General features: G+C 39.4%; 1 protein-coding gene across 9 annotated transcripts in view; it reads right to left on the minus strand.

The window, feature by feature from the left end:
* LOC5576477 (armadillo segment polarity protein) overlaps nt 1-22,967 on the minus strand; it is a 91,458-nt gene that overhangs the window by 5,425 nt on the left and 63,066 nt on the right. For 6 of the 9 annotated variants that reach the window (XM_001662620.2, XM_021844829.1, XM_021844832.1 and 3 more), the window contains 4 exons: nt 17,339-18,969; nt 8,809-9,012; nt 8,342-8,614; nt 6,209-6,302 (listed from right to left, as the gene is read on the minus strand). In XM_001662620.2, the coding sequence (XP_001662670.1) occupies nt 6,209-6,302; nt 8,342-8,614; nt 8,809-9,012; nt 17,339-18,969 (2,202 nt within the window). Of the gene's footprint in view, nt 1-5,156; nt 5,992-6,208; nt 6,303-8,341; nt 8,615-8,808; nt 9,013-17,338; nt 18,970-22,967 lie in introns of those variants that run through there. The other 3 variants (XM_021844850.1, XR_002500502.1, XM_021844860.1) reach the window with 3 other exon arrangements.

Consider the following 22,967-nt stretch of genomic DNA (forward strand, 5'->3'; position numbering starts at 1 on the left):
GTTGAAAAGAAGCATAGAAACCGCGAACATCTCATTTCCACCATTGTTATTTTATACCGAAATATGTCCTTTTAATGTGTTATTAGTTTACGTGTCACTCACATTCCGAACGGCCACCTCGGATTCGCGTGACCGTAACAGACCGAGTATACCTCTGCGTCTCCACAGTTGTCATGGAAAGGATATTGGGTTAGTGGGATAATGTAAAGATCTGGGAGTCAACAATGTTTGGTGATGCGATCCATTATATAATCACGCCTAACCGGATTCGCGATATAATTCGATGATCGCATTGTACGCCGAACAAGTGTTCATCGCTCGCTCCCGCCAGAGCAAGCGACGCGATCAATAGATCAAACACTACTAACGTTCCGCGGCGTTTTTAATTTTACTACGCGAACGACGCGCAACATGTTTGATCCTGCCCTCATCGCCCGCCTTCGCAGAAGCAAGCAACCAGGTCGAAGGACCAAATACCAAAAGTTCCTGAAAGTACTGCACATAAACCTCTAGGATAATTTCTAAAGCTTTTCCTCGAAAATCGGAGTATAAATTCTTGAATTTTACTACGCGATTCTTGATTCAGATCAATAGTCGCGTTAAAGCCTCTGAAAGTTTCTCTGGAGTCTGTAGAATTTTGCATCAGAATTCACTGCAATCAGAGTATGGAAAAAAGAGACTTGAGAGAACATTTTAGTTAAAGAGTTAAGTTAAAGAGAATCTAGAGACCTTCCATTGAAACTAGAGACTTTAGACTTGCATTGAAATAAAGATCAAGTCTCTGAAAAGAGACCTACTACCAGCGCTGCCTAGGGCTCATTCACAAATATTATAACGCTGAAAATGGTTATTTTTGAGACATGCATCTTCATGGTTGTCACGGGAAGGAGTTTTGGTTAGTGGAAAGGATTCAGAAGCTACAAAAACTTGATTCAGCTTGGTAAGTGATGCGATTCGTGTTACCTCACCTATTGACATAGACGAATACTAAAAAAAGTTGAAATTTAGCGTGACATAATTTGTGTACCATCCCCTACTCGGGATTAGTAGCATCTTCAATGTGTAAGAACTGGTGCTCTCATTATTATAATAAACAATACCGGCGCCGGCTGCGTCCGAATGCAGGTCAATTTGGAATGGGAGGGAAATGTTGACGTGTTACTTGCTTTACAGAAGCCGAGGAGTCCTCTGCACTTTCACAAGAAAACACTGGGAGTTTGGATATGGGAATGGATTCGTTTTCGTAAACGATAAATATATAATTTGAAATGAATACGTGAGCATATACACGGATGACCGACACTGACAGTGCGGTTACTACGCAAACCAGACACGATACTGATTTCGTTGCTCGCTCGAGTGGAGTATACAACAGATTCAACGGATCCAACACTACTGACGCGTTTTTTTCCATAACAAAGGTATAGGTATATTTATATCAATTTGTTATGTGAAACATGAATAAAAATATGTCGACATTTGTAGTGACGAAGTAATAAATGTTTTTTGAAAAAAATAAAAAATAAAAAGAATGCAAAACCGTTGTCACAAAAATATCTGTGTTTATATATATATATATATAACTTATTTGAAATAGAAGCATGAAACGAGCTCACCAGTTTATAATCCACCGTTGATAGGGCAGTTGTCAATCAGTTTCAATTTCGTCACGAACACTGCCCAGCAAAATGCGAAAACCGAAAAAAGACTCTGGCGACGAAAACAACGGAACCGATTGATTGGGCTTTCGAAGCACACTGTACAGCAGAACATGGAAATTGAAAAAAAAAAACTTTCCGCTGCGAAAACAAAGGGACCGCTCGCTTGGGCTTCCAAAGCTCACTGCCCAGCAAAACGCGAGAGCCTTAAAAATAAAACACTCCGCGGTGAAATCAAAGGAATCATTTGCTAGGGCTTTCGGAGCCTTTTCTGGTCAAGGTGTTCTAATTACCACAAGGCAGTTTGAAACTGGTTTGAAATCATATTAATGTTATTTAAACTCAGAAGTATTACGGGGAAATTTCAAAATTTGGATAAATAAAACAAGACTTTTAGCTATTGTTTAGCCATACAATAAAAAACTTGGAGTGCACCGGTATTTATTTATTTCAGGAAAAGATTAAGATTGTGCTTATACAGCCGTCTCTCCACATCTCGATATCGAAGGGACCATCGAGATAGGGAGAAACAAATTTTCAATTAACACTAGATTAAAACTCTCCGTTACCAAGAAATTTAAAAACAAACAGACGTCATTTCGTTTTGGCAAGTTGTTTTCAATTCCTAAAATCTAGTCTAGGGACCTTTGATAATGGGCATATCGACATACAGAGAGAAAATCGGGAATGAAAATCACATCGAGATAGGAAGATATCGAGATCAGGAGGATATCGAGATATGGAGAGTAAAAATGTATGAGGAATGAAGGGACCGAAAAAATCATCGACATAGGAAGAGAAATCGAGATGTGGAGAGTTGATTGTATTTAAAATTATAGTATATATAACATGTTTAACACTTAAGATTTATTCTCTGGAACCATTTATCAAGGGTTACATAGAAGGCTGCTATTTTGATTACAGTTTTTTTTTTGCTCGTTGTTAATCAAGGTTTAAAAGAGTCTTAAAAAAGCTTTCATTACATTTCAGGAGCCCAAAATGCAAAAGGGTTTAAGTGACAATTTTGTCGGTTTTAAGTTAAGTATACTGAAAAATTCTATAGTTTCCAAACATTCTTACGGTATTTTTAGGTGATTTTCGTCCGAAAGAAAAAAAATAACACAATTCGTAGATGACTGGCTTATTTTTTCGTTCTCGTACAATGTGTAGGGAAATAAGGAACACACGGGGCGAAATAGACATCCTTCTATTTTCTGAGAATATGCATATTTCATCTAAGTCTGATACATTGTATGCAATCTGTTTTGCATATGAGCTGTTTGACGGTAAAAAACTTTATTTTTTGCTTTAAATGTCCTTTGAAATTTGTTTTCATTAAATTTCACGAAAGTGTTGCTACCTTTTTTCCAGTCTTGTTTTCAACCAAATTTTAAATATCGTTTTTCTGAAAATTGATATGATTTTTGTTATTATTAATGAATACAGTTTATTGATTTCGAGTTATCTTTCAAAAGTATTATATCACTAATATTTTTAGTGGTAAAGTAAATTTTGTGGATGCCCAGGAGCCATCAGTAGAAGCAGAACATCCCTTGTTCAACGAAGTGTCCAATAAGCAAATCAACATAACGATCGTCACACGATGTCGGTGACATCTTTGCAGCCTTCAATGATTAACCTTCCCTGGAGGAAGCGAACGGTGCTCCTACGAGGATAACCTCATTGTTGCTGAAGGACTGCACGATGAAGCTGAAGCTGTACTACTAGGCAACAGTATACAAAAGCTTATCGAGAAGTATTGGATGTGACATTATTATCGAAGTTAGAAGATTAGACTGAAATGTGGTTGATCTTCGACTTGCAGCATACCGAGGTGCGCGATAGAATTGATCGGATCTTCGTGAAACTAACTAAAACAGTTGGAGGCAGAAGGATTACTACCAAGATGATCCAAGACAACAACTTTCAGCAGGGTTGGAAGCAACTAATGGATTATAGTTTTCCGTGTTATCATGGTCTGACTTGTCTGCTTAGAATCAAACACACAAAAAGAAGAATCGGTATGAGCTGGTGAAGACAGTCAACCGGCACTTAGAAAGTCGTAAACGGCATTAAAGTCTACGCGATGTCACGTAAGTTTTCTCTTGACAAAGATCATAACGGCATAGTTGGATGATTAGGAACATTGCAGAATCAGCACCAAACAGTTGTCGTAAGATAATAAAACTCAAGGTAAGATTTTCAACTGATATCTGTAGAAGAGATTTTTGACATTTTTTTGTGTAGATACTTGATAAATATCTGACAAGATTTTCAGAACTGTTTAACGAATTCTTCCTACGGACTACAGTTTTTATACATATAAATAACTGCCTCTAGCGATGTTGCTTGGTAACATCTTTAGTATATTACTCGATGGAAACTTCGCGAATTTCTTGCGAAATCTTTTAAGAGAATACCTTGGCAGATATTTGTGGAAATCTTTCGGGATGATTCCCAAGGAAATCTTCAACGAACTCTTGGGAATACCTTTGACAAATTGCTGGTATAATTTCAACCTGCTGATTGTTCTGCAAAATTTCGACAAGATTTGTTCTAAAAAATTCTCAGTGAACTTCTTCAGATGGTCATAGCACAATTCTTCCAATATCAGTGGTACATCACACGCAATTTTTGAGTGTGATTTTTAACTTTATCGCTTGATTCAATCTGGGACCTTTGGCAGGTTTTCATATACGTTTTTTAATTCCTAGAACATCCATTTTAGAGGCCCGGATGATTGTAAAACTTCAAGGGGATCGCAGCTAGGGCAGGGAATTAGTAGTACATATAGAGTTGGAAAATTGTCTTATCATATTGTGGGAAAACTTCATAAAATAAGAATAAAATATGAAGCCTCTTCTACCCTCCCAATAAGTTCATAATGATATCTGTAGCGTACCGCGTACGAATCTAATCTAGCGCGTTCGGTAGAATGATCCAACCCCTGTCGTTATACGGCCGAAAAGCCGATCGATTATTGAGTAGGCTAAGAAGCGAATCGAAAATATATCCAACAGCAGAAGATTCTGTGATCTGGTAGAAACCACACGTAGTTTCGTTTTCTCTTTATATCCCGAAAGTTTAAACTAAGAGTGAAACATAAAAATATCAAAACCAAACAAGACAAAATCATGTTTCGGATGATTGAACACTTCAATTCTACTGTAATAGGAAGCATTTTGGAAATCAATCAAATTATAATTATCAAACAAAGATATCGTAATGAAATACGTGGCATTATTAATGTAAGTATAACAAAAATCGTCAAACTTTGGAAGAAAAACAGCGATATTGAATTGGTGAAAATAATTCTCTAAACCACGAATAAAACACAGAAAATCTCTTTCAAAAAATAAAAACTATCTAAGTCACTATCAAACCAACAAACATAGGTAAAGAAAACTAGAAAAAAAAAACATGGTGTGCAAGCAAAAAGAGGCCATAAAACCACAAAACCATCTTCGAAACTTTACTCGTGCAGAAAAAGGTATTCACCTATGGTAAGTTTTGAAAGAAGACCGATTCCGCATACACACATATTCGCTCACAAACGTGCTCCGGTAATTGAAGAACGCAGATATTGTGACGTGCGATGTTTACTACTGCCCTCAGCATTGTTTGGACGTTGAGCGCTGCTACACGATTGCCGCTGCAGAGATTTTCTTCCTGTGTTTGAAACGCATTCCTCTAATTTCGTTACACCCAGTGAGGTGTGTTCGTTTTATGTCGATATTTCAAAAAATGAATCTACTGTATGCGTCGACATCTTACATATTTCTGTTTTCATTAACAAACAACTTGCTTTATTTCGAGATTTGTTTTACACCATGTTGCCTTTAATTATGAATTACCGTTAGGTTGTTTTTCCTACCACTGTTTCTACTGATACTAACATACAGTAATATCAAGAAAAGGCTGTGAGAACAAAATAGGGGAAGAATACTGATTGCTAAACCAAAACTAGCCCACAATAATGCCCTTTAAGTGCTGTTATAAAACTTGTGAGTATCATTTCAGCACAATTTGGCACTATCCAGCTAGGAAACGAAAGAATGAGCTAGTAGATTTTTGATACTAATCAGCTAGTTTTTCCAATGGTAACAAACATAAGCTTCATATGTCAGGAAAAGGAACTGAAGGCTACATAGGGTTAAATTAACAGAAAAGGAAATTATGGTTTATTAGAAATTTTGATACAATAAATAAACAAAATTGAGATGTTAATAGGACTAAGTAGGCAAATAAAAGTAGTATTGCAACGCAATTCTTTAGTATTATTTCTTGTTAGATTTTTGCTTCTTCAGTGATGATATATGTTAGGCTGGTTTAGCTGAAAGTACACAAGAGACAGAAGAAAGCAACGTACGATGGGTTAGTATCATACTTAGTTATCAATTTTGCTTATTCCTGCGCAGCATGTTTCATATAATGGTTCATAAAGTTTTTTACTCAACGACAGAAAATCTTTTTAGCTGATAAATACGACATACGATTATTATACATTTTTTGTACATAGGCTAAAGGATAACGAATGTGGGTTTACATACCTTGCTGGAATGCACGACCGCCGTGAGAGCTGTGCACACTGGGGGGACCTTGTCCGTAAAGGCCCTCATATGCTTGATCGGGCGAGAGGATGTCCTGAACCCATAGGTGTAGGTGGGTGGTGGTTGGAAGTGATTGTGGTAGAAGCGGTCGTGTGTGTTGGTGGTGTTTATTTATTTGCCGATTGTGGTGAAGTAAAGTGTAACACGAACAAAACAGTAACAAAAAAGAAGGAAAGAAATAAAGAACGACGGTGAGTCAATTTTCGGTACTGAACTTAAAACTTAAGCTAGATATTTTGTTAGTAACGTTTCGTTTTCCAATCAATGAATGCCTTGATAAGCATTATCGTAGTTTAAAGTTATTTGAATTTCCAATCGTTTCCAATTCATTTAATCGAAACTATAAATTAACAAGCCGAATATTTGTACGTCAATACTCAGAAAATGATAAAGAATTCTGTTGGTTGAATATTAAAATTTGTTTAAGTTCAAACATTTGCTTTTGAAAACTCTCTTATTACTAAGTTTTCATTTAATATATTGCATTATATATGAGAAAACAGTTCAGTAACGTAGATCATAAACCATCTAACGTATGAATTTGTATACAGAGCTTTCTTTGCCAAAGTTGCCATTTTCGCATTTGTATATCGTGTGGCAGGAACGGTGATACTCTATGCCCAGGGAAGTCAAGGAAATTTCCATTACGAAAAGATCCCGAACCGAACGGGAATCGAACCCAGACACCTTTAGCATGGCTTTGCTTCGTAGCCGCGGGCTCTAACCACTCGGCTAAGGAAGGCCCTTGAAACGTATTCTATGGCCTTTACATTTCTCACTAAAACATCAAACTTTCCGTAATGCCTATGAAAGGATACAGAATGTAGAGCTCGTCTGCAACTCACCGATCCGCGTACGCAAATTTTGCGCTACTATCAGGCGAGTTTTCAATTGGGTTAGGTAGTTCAGGGTGGATTTAAATAAGACGTCACTTTCGCAAGGACGTGACTAAGACAAATGCTAGTGCTATTGAAACCTTCTATGGCCCAATGTTTGATTTCTATTTTAAAAATTGATATATTTTGATCATAATCTTCAATTGACCAAGTTAACCACATCAAGAAGTAAAAAAAAAATAGAGGGGGTTGTGTACAAGACATGACCGCATGACGTTAACTACGCCAAGTGATTTTCTGCATTTGAATTTTAGTCGATTGTCATAGTTGCAGCCTTCCTTTAGTTCAAAATCTAACATAATATCGTGACGGTCGCAACATTTTAGATTTTCAATTGACACCCAGTATATTGCCGTAAGACGTAGTTAACGTCAAAAGAAGAATGAGCGAAGACGCAGAAATTGGTCTGCTATTATAAGCGCTTCCCAACCCACGTTTTTGAAGTTTGGTTGCGTAAGAAAGGAGTCGACATTTTCCCAATTTTCGATAGTCAATCGTTAAAAATCAAAAGTTTCTCCATTTGAGTATAATGTTGTATAAATTTCCGACCGATTGGAGGGAAAATATTAAAAATCTACCGATAAATGGCTGAGTTATCAGTATTCAAAATCTTACATAATTTCGTGACGGTCGCAACATTTTAGATTTTCAATTGCCGTAGGACGTAGTTAACGTCAAAAACATCAAAGACATCTAGAAAGATTATTGTGATTAACTCTGTAACTTCTGATTGAAAGGTACGAAACTACGAACATTACGCGAAAACACTACTTTAGAAGAAAGACGTTTTTTGAGAACGACGTACAAAATTCTACCAACCAATAGAAATTAAAAACATTTCATTTTGTTATGATTTTCTATAGTAACAAATATAAAAAAATAGAAAGAATAATAGAAATGTGTTTAATATTTTACACAACAGCTTACTGCCACATTCGCGACAGGCAGCTCAACACTTTCGATCGAGAGTATACATTCTAGCAACTTTACAGTGAACACAGTAACAAAAATTATAACATATTGCAAAAAAAAAAAACAAGATACTACCCGTATTGAAGCGATTGGAAATCATTTGGACCTCTCCCAATGCTCACGCCGGTGCTCCCATACTCGAACCACGACGGTTAGTATAATTACACTGCTAAATAACCCGTTCCACCCAAGCGATCAATCTTACCTGCAAATCCGGCCCTATCCCGAGCTCGCCGTTGTTCCACATCGTATCGTCGCGGAACACCGGCAGGGTGGTCAGTTCGCTGGAGAAACGCTTCTTGTAGTCCATCGATTTGTCCTCGCTCATCTTGAACAGGACGGCGGCCGCATAGGTGGCAACACCCTCATTAGCGGAATTGAGCAGTTCAGTCAGCGGTGCGGTGGCACCCTCGGCTTCGATCATCTCGGCCACTTCCTTGTCGACGGCCAGCTCGCACAGGACACCGGCAGCAACGCGCTGTAATGGAATTTTTGGAGGGGAAATCGATTACATGGTGATACTGAGCACATAAGTACATAAGCATCCGATTTCTGGTGCGACACAAACGCCTTTTTGTGGGGAACAGCGCATGCGCATGGACCACAGGAACTTCAACCGTGGATAGAGCGAGAAACCCGTTGAGGCAGCAAAAAATCGCATCCATCACATACCTGAATGTTTTCGATGTCGTTGTAGAAGAGCAGCTGGACGAAGATCGAAATCACGTTCTGCTGGCGGATAAGCTGCCGGTTCAGTTCCTCCTTCGAGAGGATGTGTAACGCACCAACAGTGCCTTCAACGATCTCCTCCATACGCACCCCGTCGGCGTAGGCACCCGGTGGCTGCGACCCGTTGGTGGCTACCGATGAACGTTGCTGAAAGGTATATATTGTATTGTTAATTCGATGATACTTAATCGGATAGACAATATCGATAATTTAATGTTTGAGGTGGACGCAGGACCTTAAAATGTAAGTGAATGACATTTGTTACAAAAATTTGCGAGAAATTAGAACACTGTTTGAGAACCACTGTCTATACCGCAACTATATATGCAGAACAATACTGTCACAAAGCATATCGTAGATCTAGTGTGGAGATGTCTTTCAGCTAGGATGGAAGTAATCGTCTTCCTGAGCAGGTTACCGAGTTTGTAAGTTTAATGTATATTTGTACAGATAATTTAAAAAAATATGATATTTTAGCCTTTTAGCTGGCTTAACATAAAATTGGCCTGCTAAGAAGAGTCGGTCCGAAACCGTTTGTTCACATCTCCCGCAATAATATTTGAAATTTGTGAATTTCATCGCCCCCTGAAAAAAATATAATTGGTAGACCTAACCATATCATTCTGATTTTCGATTATTGTAGTTGCAAATGCATTCCAGAGTAAAACCTCCAAAAGAAAATGTGAAAGTCGATTTTCTTTGCCATTGATTCTTGTAAATTTAACTCCACAACATTCTATGATTTCAAACGTTTCTATGAAAATTGTAGAATGGCTTAAAATTTCATATATGTTTCAAGAAATTTATTTAGATATTTCATTTTAAACTTCAGGAATTACTCCCGGAATTCAGCAAGAGATTATTTATTTACTTATAATCCCATAAATGCCTGCAAAGATCCTTTTTTATGTTCTCGAAAATTAATTTCAGACGCGTTCCAAAAAATAAGTAAAAAGAAAGAAAAGAAATAGGTACCAGGAATATCACTAAGGCATTTTCACCTCCAGGCATTACTTTAGTCTTTGGTCTCTAAAGTCATTGTTTTTCTCTCTATAATAAAGTAAATAAACAAATCAATCACTTTTATCTCCTTGTGAATGAAACCTGATGCAAAATTGTAGAGGCTCCAGAGATTCTTATGCGACTATTCCATAGGTTCTTCAGAAATTTCTTAACACATTCTTCGAGGAAATGCTTTATTCTTCTACGGAAGTTTCTTTTAGAATACTTTCAGAAACATCTCCATTGATCTCTACAGCAATATTTCTAGGGATTTCACTGCCAATTCTCCCAAGAATCTGTCCAGAAATTCCTCCACCGATTTATCTAGTTTGTGCAGGAGTTCTTCTAGAATTATATTAAAAAAAAACAGATCCGCAGATTCTTCCAGAAATTGTTAAAAAAAACCTATCAGATTATTCAACGAAATCTTACAGGATGTTCTCAATAAATTAGATTCCTCTTGAAGTTACTACAGATATTTCGGTAATAATTTCTTCAGAATTTAATACAGCAATTACTCCTGCAGTCCTTTCAAACATTTCTCCAATGATTTATCTACTAGAGTCTGCATCATTCACAAACTAAGCGCACTTACGGAATCCGGTGAAATTGATCGTGATGCAGGATAGTTTTTACAGAAGATTCATTAAAGATTATTTTGAGGATTTCTTTGAAGTGATTTTTAAAATTTTTTACATGGCATTTCGTTGGAGACATCCCTGGAGGAATTCCTTAATAAATAATATGAAAAAAATCCGAATAAATCCATGAAGCCATTTGTAAGAAAATTCGGGACAAAAACTTAATTGAATTTTTAAAGTTAAGGATTCCGCAAAGAAATTTCGGAGGAACACCGAGGAAAATCGATAAAGTAATCAATAGATGAATTCCTGGAAAGCTCAGAACTTTCTTGAGAAATTTAGAATCTAAATAGTTTTTTGAGTTTTTTTTGCAATATTGAACGTTGGATTCTAAGCTGTTTCGCCTTAATAACTGTGGTGGTGCTCATTAGAACATCAACCTGAGAAGCAGATTCTACCCCGGGAAGGCGTTAATGCAAAGAAGAAGAATACGAGCAGTAGTTCTTATCGTAATGTCACGAGTAATTCCTTAAATACCATTAGACGGCGTCCACAAATTTCGTAACGCTCGAAGGGGCTAGGCTCAAGCGTTACGATTCATACCAAAATTTGAAAATTTCCATACAAAAATCGTTACCAAGGGCCCCCCCAAGGGGGTCAACATTTTCCATTTTTTTATTCCTTATATTTAGTAGGCACCCCGTGCACTTGGCCGCTACTGTGCCGAGTATCATAGTATTCTGTAGCCACACTGCTAAATAATCTATTTTTAATCTAATTCTTATTGCTATTTTGCTCTCAAGAACACATCTACCGAGTAGGTAGGAGTGAGACCTTCGTTGCAGTTGATCCGATCCATGTCTATGTATCCAAAGTCCATTGTTACGGTGGTTCAGTTTGCCGTGCTTCCGGTATCGAGTGAGGCAAGGATGGATGTGTTCCCCCTGTACACAGTCCTCCGTGCGGCGTCGTCCGGTGGCTAGACGAAGATTTTTGTTAAGGGACTGGGAATCGAATCCATGACCTTCCGCTTACAAAGCGATAGTGTAGCCTCGAGGCTACGAGATCCCCTGTTTTTTCAATTTTAGCGTTACGTAATAAATTGACGCTGCCTTAGAAACTATTAAAAACACTTGTACCTCGCATTGACATTTTTTCATTCCTGTCTGGTTTCTTTTTTTTTCAGGCATGTGGTCTTAGAAGTTGTTATTTTAAAGATATTCAGTCGCTAACAGCCATTCGATTTTTTTGGGTTTCCTGTTATATTTTTCAGAATTTTTTCCAGAAATAATTGAGGCATTTCGGAATTATCTAGGAATTATCCAGGTATTCCTTTAACTGTTTCTTTCCCACGACTTTGATCCACTATTTCTTTACAAAAAATCGTGTTTTTAAACGTGCTGGAACAATGTTGCAAAATTTTACGAAATCGGTCTAAAAACTTTTTGATTTGTTTTTCAATAGTAAATTGATTGTTATTCACCATTAGCCCGAATTTTGTTGCTTCGCGTTTTAGGCGGATGAACAAATCTGGCACCGTTTCAAATTTTCTCCCAATAATATCCATGTCATCCGCGAAGCAAACAAATTGTCCGGATCTCGTGAAAATTGTGCCTCGACTGTTAAGTCCGGCTCTCCGCATGACACCTTCAAGCGCAATATTGAACAACAGGCGTGAAAGTCCGTCGCCCTGTCGTAGTCCCCGCCGAGACTCGAACGAACTGGAGTGTTCGCCCGAGATCTTCACACAGTTTTGCACACCGTCCATCGTTGCTCTGATCAATCTTGTGAGCTTCCCGGGAAAGCTGTTCTCATCCATGATTTTCCATAGCTCTACGCGGTCGATACTATCGTATGTCGCCTTGAAATCGATAAACAAATGGTGCGTAGGGACCTGGTACTCACGGCATTTCTGGAGGATTTGCCGCACGGAAAAGATCTGGTCCGTTGTCGAGCGGCCGTCGATGAAACCTGCTTGATAACTTCCCACGAACTCGTTTGCTATAGGTGATAGACGACGGAAGAGAATCTGGGATAGCACTTTATAGGCGGCGTTTAGGATGGTGATTGCACGATAATTTTCACACTCCAGTTTGTCGCCCTTTTTGTAGATAGGGCATATAACGCCTTGCTTCCACTCCTCCGGTAGCTGTTCCGTTTCCCAGATTCTGACTATCAGCCGATGCAGACAAGCGGCCAACTTGTCCGGGCCCATCTTGATGAGTTCGGCTTCAATACCATCCTTGCCAGAGGCCTTGTTGTTCTTGAGCTGTTGAATGGCATCATTAACTTCCCCCATCGTGGAAGTTGGTTGGTTTCCACTGTCCGCTGTGCGCACGTAGCCATCGCCTTCGCTGTCCTCACCTTCTGTGCCTGTGTTCTCTGCGCCATTAAGGTGTTCATCGTAGAGCTGCTTCCAGCTTTCGATCACCTCGCGTCCGTCCGTCAAGATGCTCCCAACCTTATCCCGGCACATTTCAGCTCGCGGCACGAAGCCGTTGCGGGATGTGTTGAGTTTCTGATAGAACTTCCGCGTTTCTTGAGAACGGTACAGCAACTCCATCTCTTGGCATTCCACCTCTTCTAGGCGGCGCTTTTTGTCTCAGAATAGGCGGGTTTGTTGTTTCCGCTTCAGTCTGTATCGTTCCAAATTTTGTCGCGTACCATGCTGCAGCATTGCAGCCCGCGCTGCATTCTTCTCCTCTAAAACCTCCTGGCACTCTTCGTCGAACCAATCGTTTCTTGAGCTCCGTTCCACATATCCGACAACGCTTTCGGCAGCGTCGTTAATGGCTGCTTTGACTGTCCTCCAGCAGTCCTCAAGAGGGGCCCTATCGAGCTCGCTCTCATCCGGCAACGCTGCCTCAAGATGCTGCGCGTACGCATTGGTGACATCCGGTTGTTTCAGTCGCGCTAAAGCCTGTCCACGATAAATTTCGGACACTTTTTTTTTCAGTGTAGGTTTTGAATTATTTCACGGATTGCTGAAACGTTTCACTTATATGACAGCTGAAACTCTCCACTTTATTTCGTGGTACAACATGTTTACATTATCGTAACATTCACTGAAATGGCGTCCAATTAAGTGGAAGTGCGCAAACGCATTTTGTTTGAACGGCAGCAAAATCCGAATTTATCGGTACGCGATCTTGCCAAAAAACTAAAGCTACCGAAAAGTACGGTATTTAGTGTTTGCAAATCATTTGACCAGCGCTTGACTGTGGATCGGAAGGTTGGAAGTGGAACAAATCGAAAAGTATGCTCCCGACAAATGGATAAGAAGGTGGTAGCCATTATTGAGAAAAATCCCAATCTTTCTGTGCGAAATGTGGCTCGCAAAGTTGGGAAGTCAAAATCATACGTACAAGAAGGATTAACATCCTTGTCAACTGTTTATTTTGTAGATATAACTCTTTTATTCTGAAATAAACAATTGTTTTTGTTGAATTATGAGTAACTTTTTTTTGCTGCCATTATTTGGGTGTCCGAAATTTAACGTGGACAGGCTTTAGATTGTACCGTGGCGGACGTCGGTACCGTACATCGTTGATGACGGATAGTTTTGGGCGCAGTTTTACCATCACCAGGTCTGCCCATAAAGGCATAACTGTCCCATATGGAGTAAATAGACATTTAGAAAAAAAGCTTTCAAAGATTGAAGTTTGTTCTCTCATACAAATGTTCATAATTTTCTAGTAAAATTTTGCACGCCATATTCATATGCCAATACCACAGAGATAACTCATTTTGCTTCGATTGATCAGCAAAAAATATTAACTTGAACACAATTCACGTTTTGCAGTAGCTATTTGGGATGAAAGTTCATATAGAGACTGTTATGCCTTTATTTTTCAATATGGGACTGCATCAACTTCATATTTTTCCACAACATTGTCGAACAAAGTGTGTACATTTTTGTATGCCTGGTAAAGTAAATATTGAAACAAGAATGTTTTGATCAAAATAGGTGTTGGTTCAAAAATCAATGGGACAGTTTGTCATGCTTTTATGGGCAGTAGTGGTCGGAGTCAATGTTAGCGCCACAATAGGTTCTGACGTCGGTGCTACGAATGGCCATATTCTTGGAGGCGGCAAAACCTATCAGTCGTAGGCCGCTCTCGTTCGTCAGCCGGTGGGCGCTGAACTTTCCAATCGTCGGTCTGAACTCCTCCTCCTGGCCAACCTGAGCGTCGTGGCTTGGGCAGCGATCGTACTCGCGTTCGAGCTGCGCGTAAAATGCGTCCTTGTCATCATCAGCGCTTCCGGAGTGTGGGCTATGCCCGTTGATTATGCTGAAGTTAAAGAATCGGCCTTTGATTCTTAACTTGCACATTCGCTCATTGATCGGCCACCACCCGATCACGCGCCTTTACATATCACCCATTACTATGATAGCTGTTACCAGCTCGCGTGTGTTGCCGCAGCTCTGGTAGATGGTCGATGTCGAAACCGCAGATCTTCAGTATATCGGAGAGTATGCGTGTGCTTTCGATGAAGTTTAGAGATTTGCAGTTCCACGTACCAAGTTTCCAATCGCTAGTCCATTTCCGTTGCTGTGGTCTTTGCCGTTTGTTCCGGTCCGTATTCTCTCGGTGACATTCCTGTGCTGATGTGTTTTTACGGTTGGCTTGCAGGGCCTGACACCAACCCCCTAGATTTCCGGAGGACCATTCCCCCTAAATGTTCGGAGGGCCATAGTGCGCAGTTTAGCTCAGAGTCCTTCTCTGGCACTCGGACGATGATCAGCCACCCCTGACATGGGGAACAGACGCTGTTGTGAGCCGCTCCTGACATATAGTACAGACGCTCAAGGTTTGCAGAAGCAAAAGCAAACCCCCCTTCTCTGTCAGCATACGACCAAAGTTCCCACCGGGGGTTGGTTACCCGGTCTTCCCCAAGGTTACTCGTACCCCGACCAGTACCACGAGGAGGTAGGGATAGGAGTTGCTGGGCAAGAGGCTAAGGACCGCACAAAGAGGTGTATTTCATTCCTGCAGGTACGCGAGGTACCAATGGTACGCCATGCTCAACCATTTACCGTTAATTTGGACCTAAGTCCAAAATTATCCCCGAATTTGAAATTGTCAATGCATGAATTAAAAATATAACTCATTTATTAATTTTCCTAAAAATTTCATCGAAATCGATCGAACGATTGCGTAGTTGCCGAATTTGGAAACTTCGATGTCGGCACCCAGTACTGTAAAGATTTATCAATAACTGCGCCGCATTACACTCTTCAGTGCGTTTTTTTTTGTGAAACGCCATGAACATTGTCCTTCGATTCATATTAAAAAACAAACTTCCCTAAAGTTCAAGCATTGCAGTATTATAATCGAAAGAGAGCGAGAGAGGAGAAAACTTCTCATTGTTACATAGATCCATTTGAAAAGATACGCGAGAATTAATGGAGCTCTAGAGCTACCACGAAAAAGAAAGGACAAAGAACACCTCTAAGCATTCTTCTACGAAATTCCATAGAAAGAAAATGTTTGTTTCTATGTTTCTGTGATCTGGGAGAAATCTGTAGATTCTGAGGTAATTGCTGTTGTTAATCGTGAAAGAATTCCAGAAAACATGTCTTGAATAATATCTGTAGGATTCTTAGGCATGTTATCTAAAGATGTGGGTAATAAGAGCATTTACTCCACTCCAGATCAGTACATTTAAGGCGAAGTAGGCCGTCATTGAAATTTGTACGCGTCGTTGATGATTGTTGCTAATTCATCTCACGATTTCGAATCAATGAAAATCAGTTAGATTGCACTGACAGTGCTGAAAAAGTATCAGCATACTTTATGCATGTAAGCACGTACAGTGATACTTTTTCAAGTTAATATAAACTATCAAGACTGAGTTTTATCACTTTGAAATGCAAGCTGAAAAGTCATCATTGTTGCCAAAACGAATGACGGGTTACTTAGCCTTAAGTAGTCTTTTAAGGCGAAGATGCATCGAAGCCATACTTCGAATTTTTAAGAGCCTAAATCTAGAGTACCTGACGAACGTTCGCGCTGAAAATTTGATCAATTGGTCACCACCAGGCATTGCAGTATGGACCAATGCACGAGTTTACTAATTTGACGTTTGAGCGGTGCCGAATTCACTCGTTGCCATGGTCACGTAAATAACACGGCACCGCTCAAACGTCAGATAGTGGACTCGTGCATCAGTCCATTCGCTCTCATTTGATTTTGAAGCACGATCAAAGCAAGTGAAGAAAAACATCCCATCTGTTGCGGTCTATGATCTAAAATGTACCACAAGTTGTAACAAGTCTGATAAATAGGAGCAGCGAACAAGAGCCCCAAAGAGAGAGCGATGATAAAATTTATTTTTCTCGCTTGTTTCCCGTTAGGGGTTGGTGTTTTACTTTAGTGGCACGATGAACAATCCCCGAACTTCCGATAGCAAAAGTGTCCCCCAGGTTTGGAGTTTGTTTAGAGGGGTTTTATCATGCACTGCTATCCCCCGATCTGATCAAAGTTGTAGCAGTATATGATTAACAGTCTCTCAAAATGTGCTGCATGTTATGATAGCGATACGCGAGAGATTCTCTCAATTTTCTCAGGATTCAATCCCTGGTCACCACCAATGAGTGACCAGTAAGACAGATTTCCAGCACAAACGGTTGTATGGTTCTCTAGATTTGTGCTCTCGAAAATTCGAGGTTTGGCTTCGATGTATCTTTACCTTATATCTAAGTTAAAACTAGTTCTTGAAATATTACGTCATGATCAAAGGCCAAATTTTGATTCTACCAGTTGATAATAAGTTTTCAGTAATTATTCGATGCGCCTGCGAGAACAAACGAAGCTTTAATTTGCAAAAGCTATTCCGCCCTTTCCATACGTAATCTAATATTGCCTAAAACATCAAACTCAACTTACCCTTTGCGTATCCTGGAACGCCTTAAACAGCAACCGCACCAGAAGATGAATCGCACCATGTTCCCGCAATGGTGCTGCATTGGATGGGCAGAGCGCCAGATTACGAATCAGTCCGATGACGGCCTTGATCAGTGGCCAACGGGACGGTGGATTAAGTAGCTTCACAATCACTGGCAATCCGTAGCCATTGCGAACGATGTTCTGCGCCGATTCGGACTCCGGATGGCGCGAAGTTAGGTGACGCAGAGCGCAAACGGCTGGCTCCGTAATTTCTTCGCGATCGCCCGCATTGATGATGGTACCGACCAGAGCCTCAACGCCGCCAACTTGACATACCGTGACCTTATTGCGTTGGTTGTTGCACGTCAGATTGGACAGGATGCCGGCAGCACAAGTGACAACGTTCACATCCGACGAGCCCAAAACTGTGACCAAGCCAGAGAGAAGCGTTTCTAAACCGTCAACCTTTGTGGCGGCATCGGAAAGGTTACGCAACGTCCAGAGGCAGTTCTGAACGAGACGCTGTGATGGATTTCCTAAATGCATGGCCAAGGCTTGCATGCCACCAGCCTCAACGATGGCTGGCTTGTTGCTCGAACAAACGGACAAGACCTTCAGCACACGGGAGGTCGTCCAAAGAAGCTTCTCATAGTCATATGAGCGCATAATGCGAACCAATTCACTTGGTCCAGTGGAAGCAAGGATAATAAGTTTGCTTTCTTGATTTCCGTAGGCAAGAATCTGCAGACAATCCGTAACAATAGCCAGGAATTTAACATTGTTGCGCTGCAACAAAGCTACCATTTTCTGTAAGCCACCAGCCAAACGGACTGCCATTTTGCTGCCATCTTGATGGAGCAGTAAATTGTGAAGCGTTGTGATTGCATAGAACAGCACAGATTCAACCGGCGACGATAGCAGCTTAACGAGTGCTGGGATTCCACCAGATTTGAAAATTGCTAGCAAACCTTGCCGATGGTGCGACAAATTGTGCAACGTCCCTACAGCTCCTTTAGTGGTCTCTAGATCATTGCTCTGGGACAAAGCACGAACCAAAGCTGCGACCATCTGTGGGCTGTTCATAATAGCGTGACGTGAAGCTTCCTTCTTTGACAACTGGTGCACCATCATGGCAGCCTGGGAAACCACAACCTGATCTTCATCGTTCAAGAGCTTGATCAACTCTGGAATAGCTCGAGTAGCCAGATCAGCATCGTCCTGATAGTTAATCAAGTTGACAACGGCATGCTTAAGCATCTGCGACGGTTCGGACAATCGCTGTACCGCTGTCGGTTGTTGTGGGTCGAATTGTGTTGACGGAATTTCGATACCCTCTTCGAGGGTTTCCGGGAACATGGCGGCTCGAACACGCTGGGAACGTGTCTGGCTGAGCTGCTGATTCATGTCGTCCACCTGATCTTGGGTGAAGTTCTGCGAGAAACCTTGATCCATGTCGAACATCAGCGGGTCGTCTTCCATGTCGTCATCTTTGCCACTGAGCGATGGCACCTGCGTGACCGCACCCGAATGGATGCCGGAATCACCCAAGTACGAGTTCTGTTGCCACATCAGCGTTTGCTCCTTCGCCGAGGGCATCGGCATATCCGATGAATTGTAGGGGTTGTGGGACACTGTTGAATGGAAGAAGAAAAGAAGGAGAATTAATAATTGATGGCGGTATGGAGACTACTTTGGGGGGCTGGTGTTTCATTCTAGGATATGCAAAAGGGAGGTCACCACGTGCGAAAACAATACACATTTATAAATGAATCACGCAGCTGCGACACTTGGTATCAATTTGCTTTGAAGAACAAAAGTGCTGTGAACTAGAGCAAGTACTGATATTCTCGGAAATTGTTAGATTCTAGTGGATTTTTTTTTATCGTTATTTCTTGTTTTATGCAAGAATGGATAATATACTATCTTTAAAAAGATATGACTGACGTATTCGATTCAAAGTAAACTTAATTTAATTAATTTAAATGTCCAGTATCCCCCACATTTTCTACGACTTAACATAAAGAAATTTCTCCAAGGACTTGTTCAGGAATCCCCTAGAGATTCTTCTATGAATATAGCAAGGAAGTCCTCAATTAATTCAGCCAGTAATATATTTAAGGATATCTAGGAACTTACCCAAAGATTTGTTACAAAATTTCTTCAAAGATTCTTCAAAAATGTCTTGAGTAATTTGTTGAAGGGAAAATGCTTCTTGGAATTTCTTCAACTTATCTTTCACGGAATGCCTTAAGATTTACTTCAAGCATTCTTGTTCTGGATGTTTTTTTTTTAATTTTCAATCGGGATTTTTTCTGAGGATAGCCGCAGCAAAAATCTCAGGGATTCCTCCATCTTGTTCTTCAGAGATTCTTCCAGAAATTTTCCAAGAAATTCATCAATAAATCCATTATTCTTTAACATTAATAAGTTAATGAAGTTTATAAAAAGTCAATACTAAAGACGCATTGGTTAAAAAATGCTTGGGTAAACCTGGGTCACAAGATCCAAAACTACATTTTCAAACTAGTTTTGTTAATTTTTGATTGCGTAGTAGAATATGCATTAAAACATATAACAGGAGTTTTGCGTTGAACAAGGTATAGGATAGTTACGGGCTTAAGGGCTAGATCTCATGTTTATCGCGTATGCTCTTTCTAACACATACCTAATCCTGAAGTTGTTCCTCAATAAAAAAAACTAAGGGTGAAAGATCAAAGAATTCGACATCCCATTCAATATGCATTATTTCCTTTACCATGATTGCATAGAAATCAATTCAGCTCACATTTTCCACAAAGTTTTTTCATGTGAACTGCTTACCCCGAACCAAGGGGTTGAAGAGAAGAAGTATTCTGATTTTTTTTTTCGTTCGCCAAGAAAGGGGTTGCCATGTAAATGTACACCGCACTTAAGTACCCGTGGAAAATAAGGTGTCGAATGGCTTCATTTCCAGTAGCAGGTGCCCGGCTGCAATTCATGTAGCAATAGTTAAAAGTGGAAGCAAAATCGCAGTTGTAGCTGAACGAAGGTAGTTCCTGGCCAAACGGGCATGACCTTGTTAATTAGCAAATTTCGCTGAGGCATTTAATTATTCATGGAAATTGTTGCACCTCAGGGTACTTTGCTGGTGGAAACACACTATTAGTTTCACCTTTTTCCCTGATGAGAATGTTAGTACGCGTAGGGCTAAAAAACGTTACAAAAGGATTTTAAATTAATTTCACTCCCATTTAAACGTGCAAATGTTCATTGTTAAACGAAGAGATTGTAATCCCTACCCCGGAACCGCCGACAACAATCCACCTTCGCAATCAACACGACCGTTTCTCACCCCTCCATGCCTATGGCAATATCGTAGTACGAAGCAGTCGTCGTCACCAGAGCCTGTAATTACGAAATACACTCGTATTTCGCTTTGAAGTCCGTGTTACTGAGAAACCCTTATTGCTTTCATAATGAATGAATGCGAAAATGTGGTGCGGCTTTAGTTGATTCCGTTCGATGGATATGAATTGAGCAGATGGACTGGTGCCAAAGGGTTGCGTAATGTATACCATCCTTGTAGATTCGAAATCGAACTATGGTTACTCTCGCTTTGAGTTTTTAGTTTCAACGTTATCTTGGATATGTGGACTTTCAAACGATGCACAATGGTCGGGCTTCATATAAAAGAGCGGCCAAAACTACCAAAACACTTTTTTGAGTTGTTTATGGTTTTTATCATTTTAAAATATACCTCATGTATTATATTATTATGATTCCTAATTGAAATTGAATTGAAATTTAAATTCCTTTGACTTATATGCCGTCGAACTGACAGAAGTCAAAAAATTGAAAAATGTAACAATAAAATGAAGTACAAAACTCATATTTAGGATTGCAATATTCTCAAAGTTACGCACTATCTGAAAGCTTATGGTTCAACACTTTTATCGAGCATGAGGATGGAAACAAATATTTGGTTGAAGCTTTAACACTGTTCAATATTAAACTTTAGTATTTTGATGATTTTGAACATGAAAAACAACTCTTGTCGCATCATGTCGCTGCCATTTCGAATATTGCACTTTAAAATGCATCCTTAGATCTTACAACAAACGTTTAAATTTTTTGCAGAAATTTGCTGATTTGCAAGTTAGAGCTAGTTGAATAATTCAATATTTTCATACATTTTGACGATATTTTTCATACAAAGTTGATATAAAACATATTTAACCACTCTTCATACATATTTTGATCAAACTCGTTAAAATACAAACAAAATTTGTGCTTTTAGCCAAATTTGATTGCATTTCTAAAATAAAACAACTTTTTAAAAAAAGTTACGTAATATGTGAATAACCCCTTCTGAAACAATAAAAACGCCAAATAACATATTTAGATTACATATTTCATCGATTAAGGCGATAAAACTAGTTATGGCCAAACTTCGTTTTTTCCGACCATTGTGCGATGGTTAGCTCTACTGGAGACATACCAACTATTTATTTGATCTCTGGGCAAATAATAGCACATACGTGTTTGATCCTCAAGGTTTACCAAACAAATCGCATCAGACTACGTTTATACTTGGGTTTTCTGTTCATCATTTGCAGAATTCCTTTTTTTAACATATGAAATATATGGTTGCAGATAGAGATAGAGACAGGCCTAGTGATTTTGATACTGTGAAGGTTTTTGCAAAAGATCCTTCAAAAATACTTCACGAGGTTTAGTAAATATTCACGAAATGGATATATCCATCTTCAAATACTCACAGTTCGTAGGCAGCTTGATATTTATTCCAAGCTATGGTACAAATGCTTCCACGAAAAATTTAAAGGTGAATCTCTCAATTCACAACTTTCTTCCAAATCGGTTTTGGAGCTGTCGCTGAACGATATGAAATGGCGTTTTTTTTCCAGAATGTGTATTTTCTCGACAGGGTACTAAAAAGGCGTTCAAAATTGTATCGTAATGAGAGCTAAATTCGATGCATTACATCAATATTTGAGCATCAAATGAAAGCAGCTTCTTGGCCAGAATCTTCAATTCATGTTAGAAAGCACCAGTTGTAATCAATGTTTGCAAATTTGCTGGATTTATGCCAAAGATCTTGAACTTCAATATGGGAGTCAAGGAAACCATCGCGATGAAGGAGACAGTCGTGAACTTCTACACAAACACAAATAGAAAAGGCACACATTTTAATGGCTTAAAAGTAATCATAAATGTATCTATTGATGCGAAAGATATGAATGACGAAGATGAAATTTACGAATAAATTAATTATTGGATTATGTTTTCTAGAAACAGTTTCAAATAATTGTTTGAATATTCTAAATTAGAGTTCTCATTCTCTGAATGGTAAAGATGATGAGCTGTGTTTTTTTACAACAAGTTTTATACTCATTCGTATGAGTATAAAACATCAACTCTTTGTCGCTAGGACGTGGCCAGAGCAACTCTCTACTGTTGAACTCTAATTGATTGACAAGAAGGAATCAAACCTCACTGAATGGTACAGAACATGACACATACCATGTGCTCAACAAAACATTTCTAGAAAGCTTATTATTCTTCCTCTATAAGCAAATTCATTGAAAATATAATATTGAACAGAATAATTGTTCAAATAATGAAAATACAA

This window comes from Aedes aegypti, chromosome 1 (assembly GCF_002204515.2).
Source record: "Aedes aegypti strain LVP_AGWG chromosome 1, AaegL5.0 Primary Assembly, whole genome shotgun sequence".
NCBI lineage: Eukaryota > Metazoa > Arthropoda > Insecta > Diptera > Culicidae > Aedes > Aedes aegypti.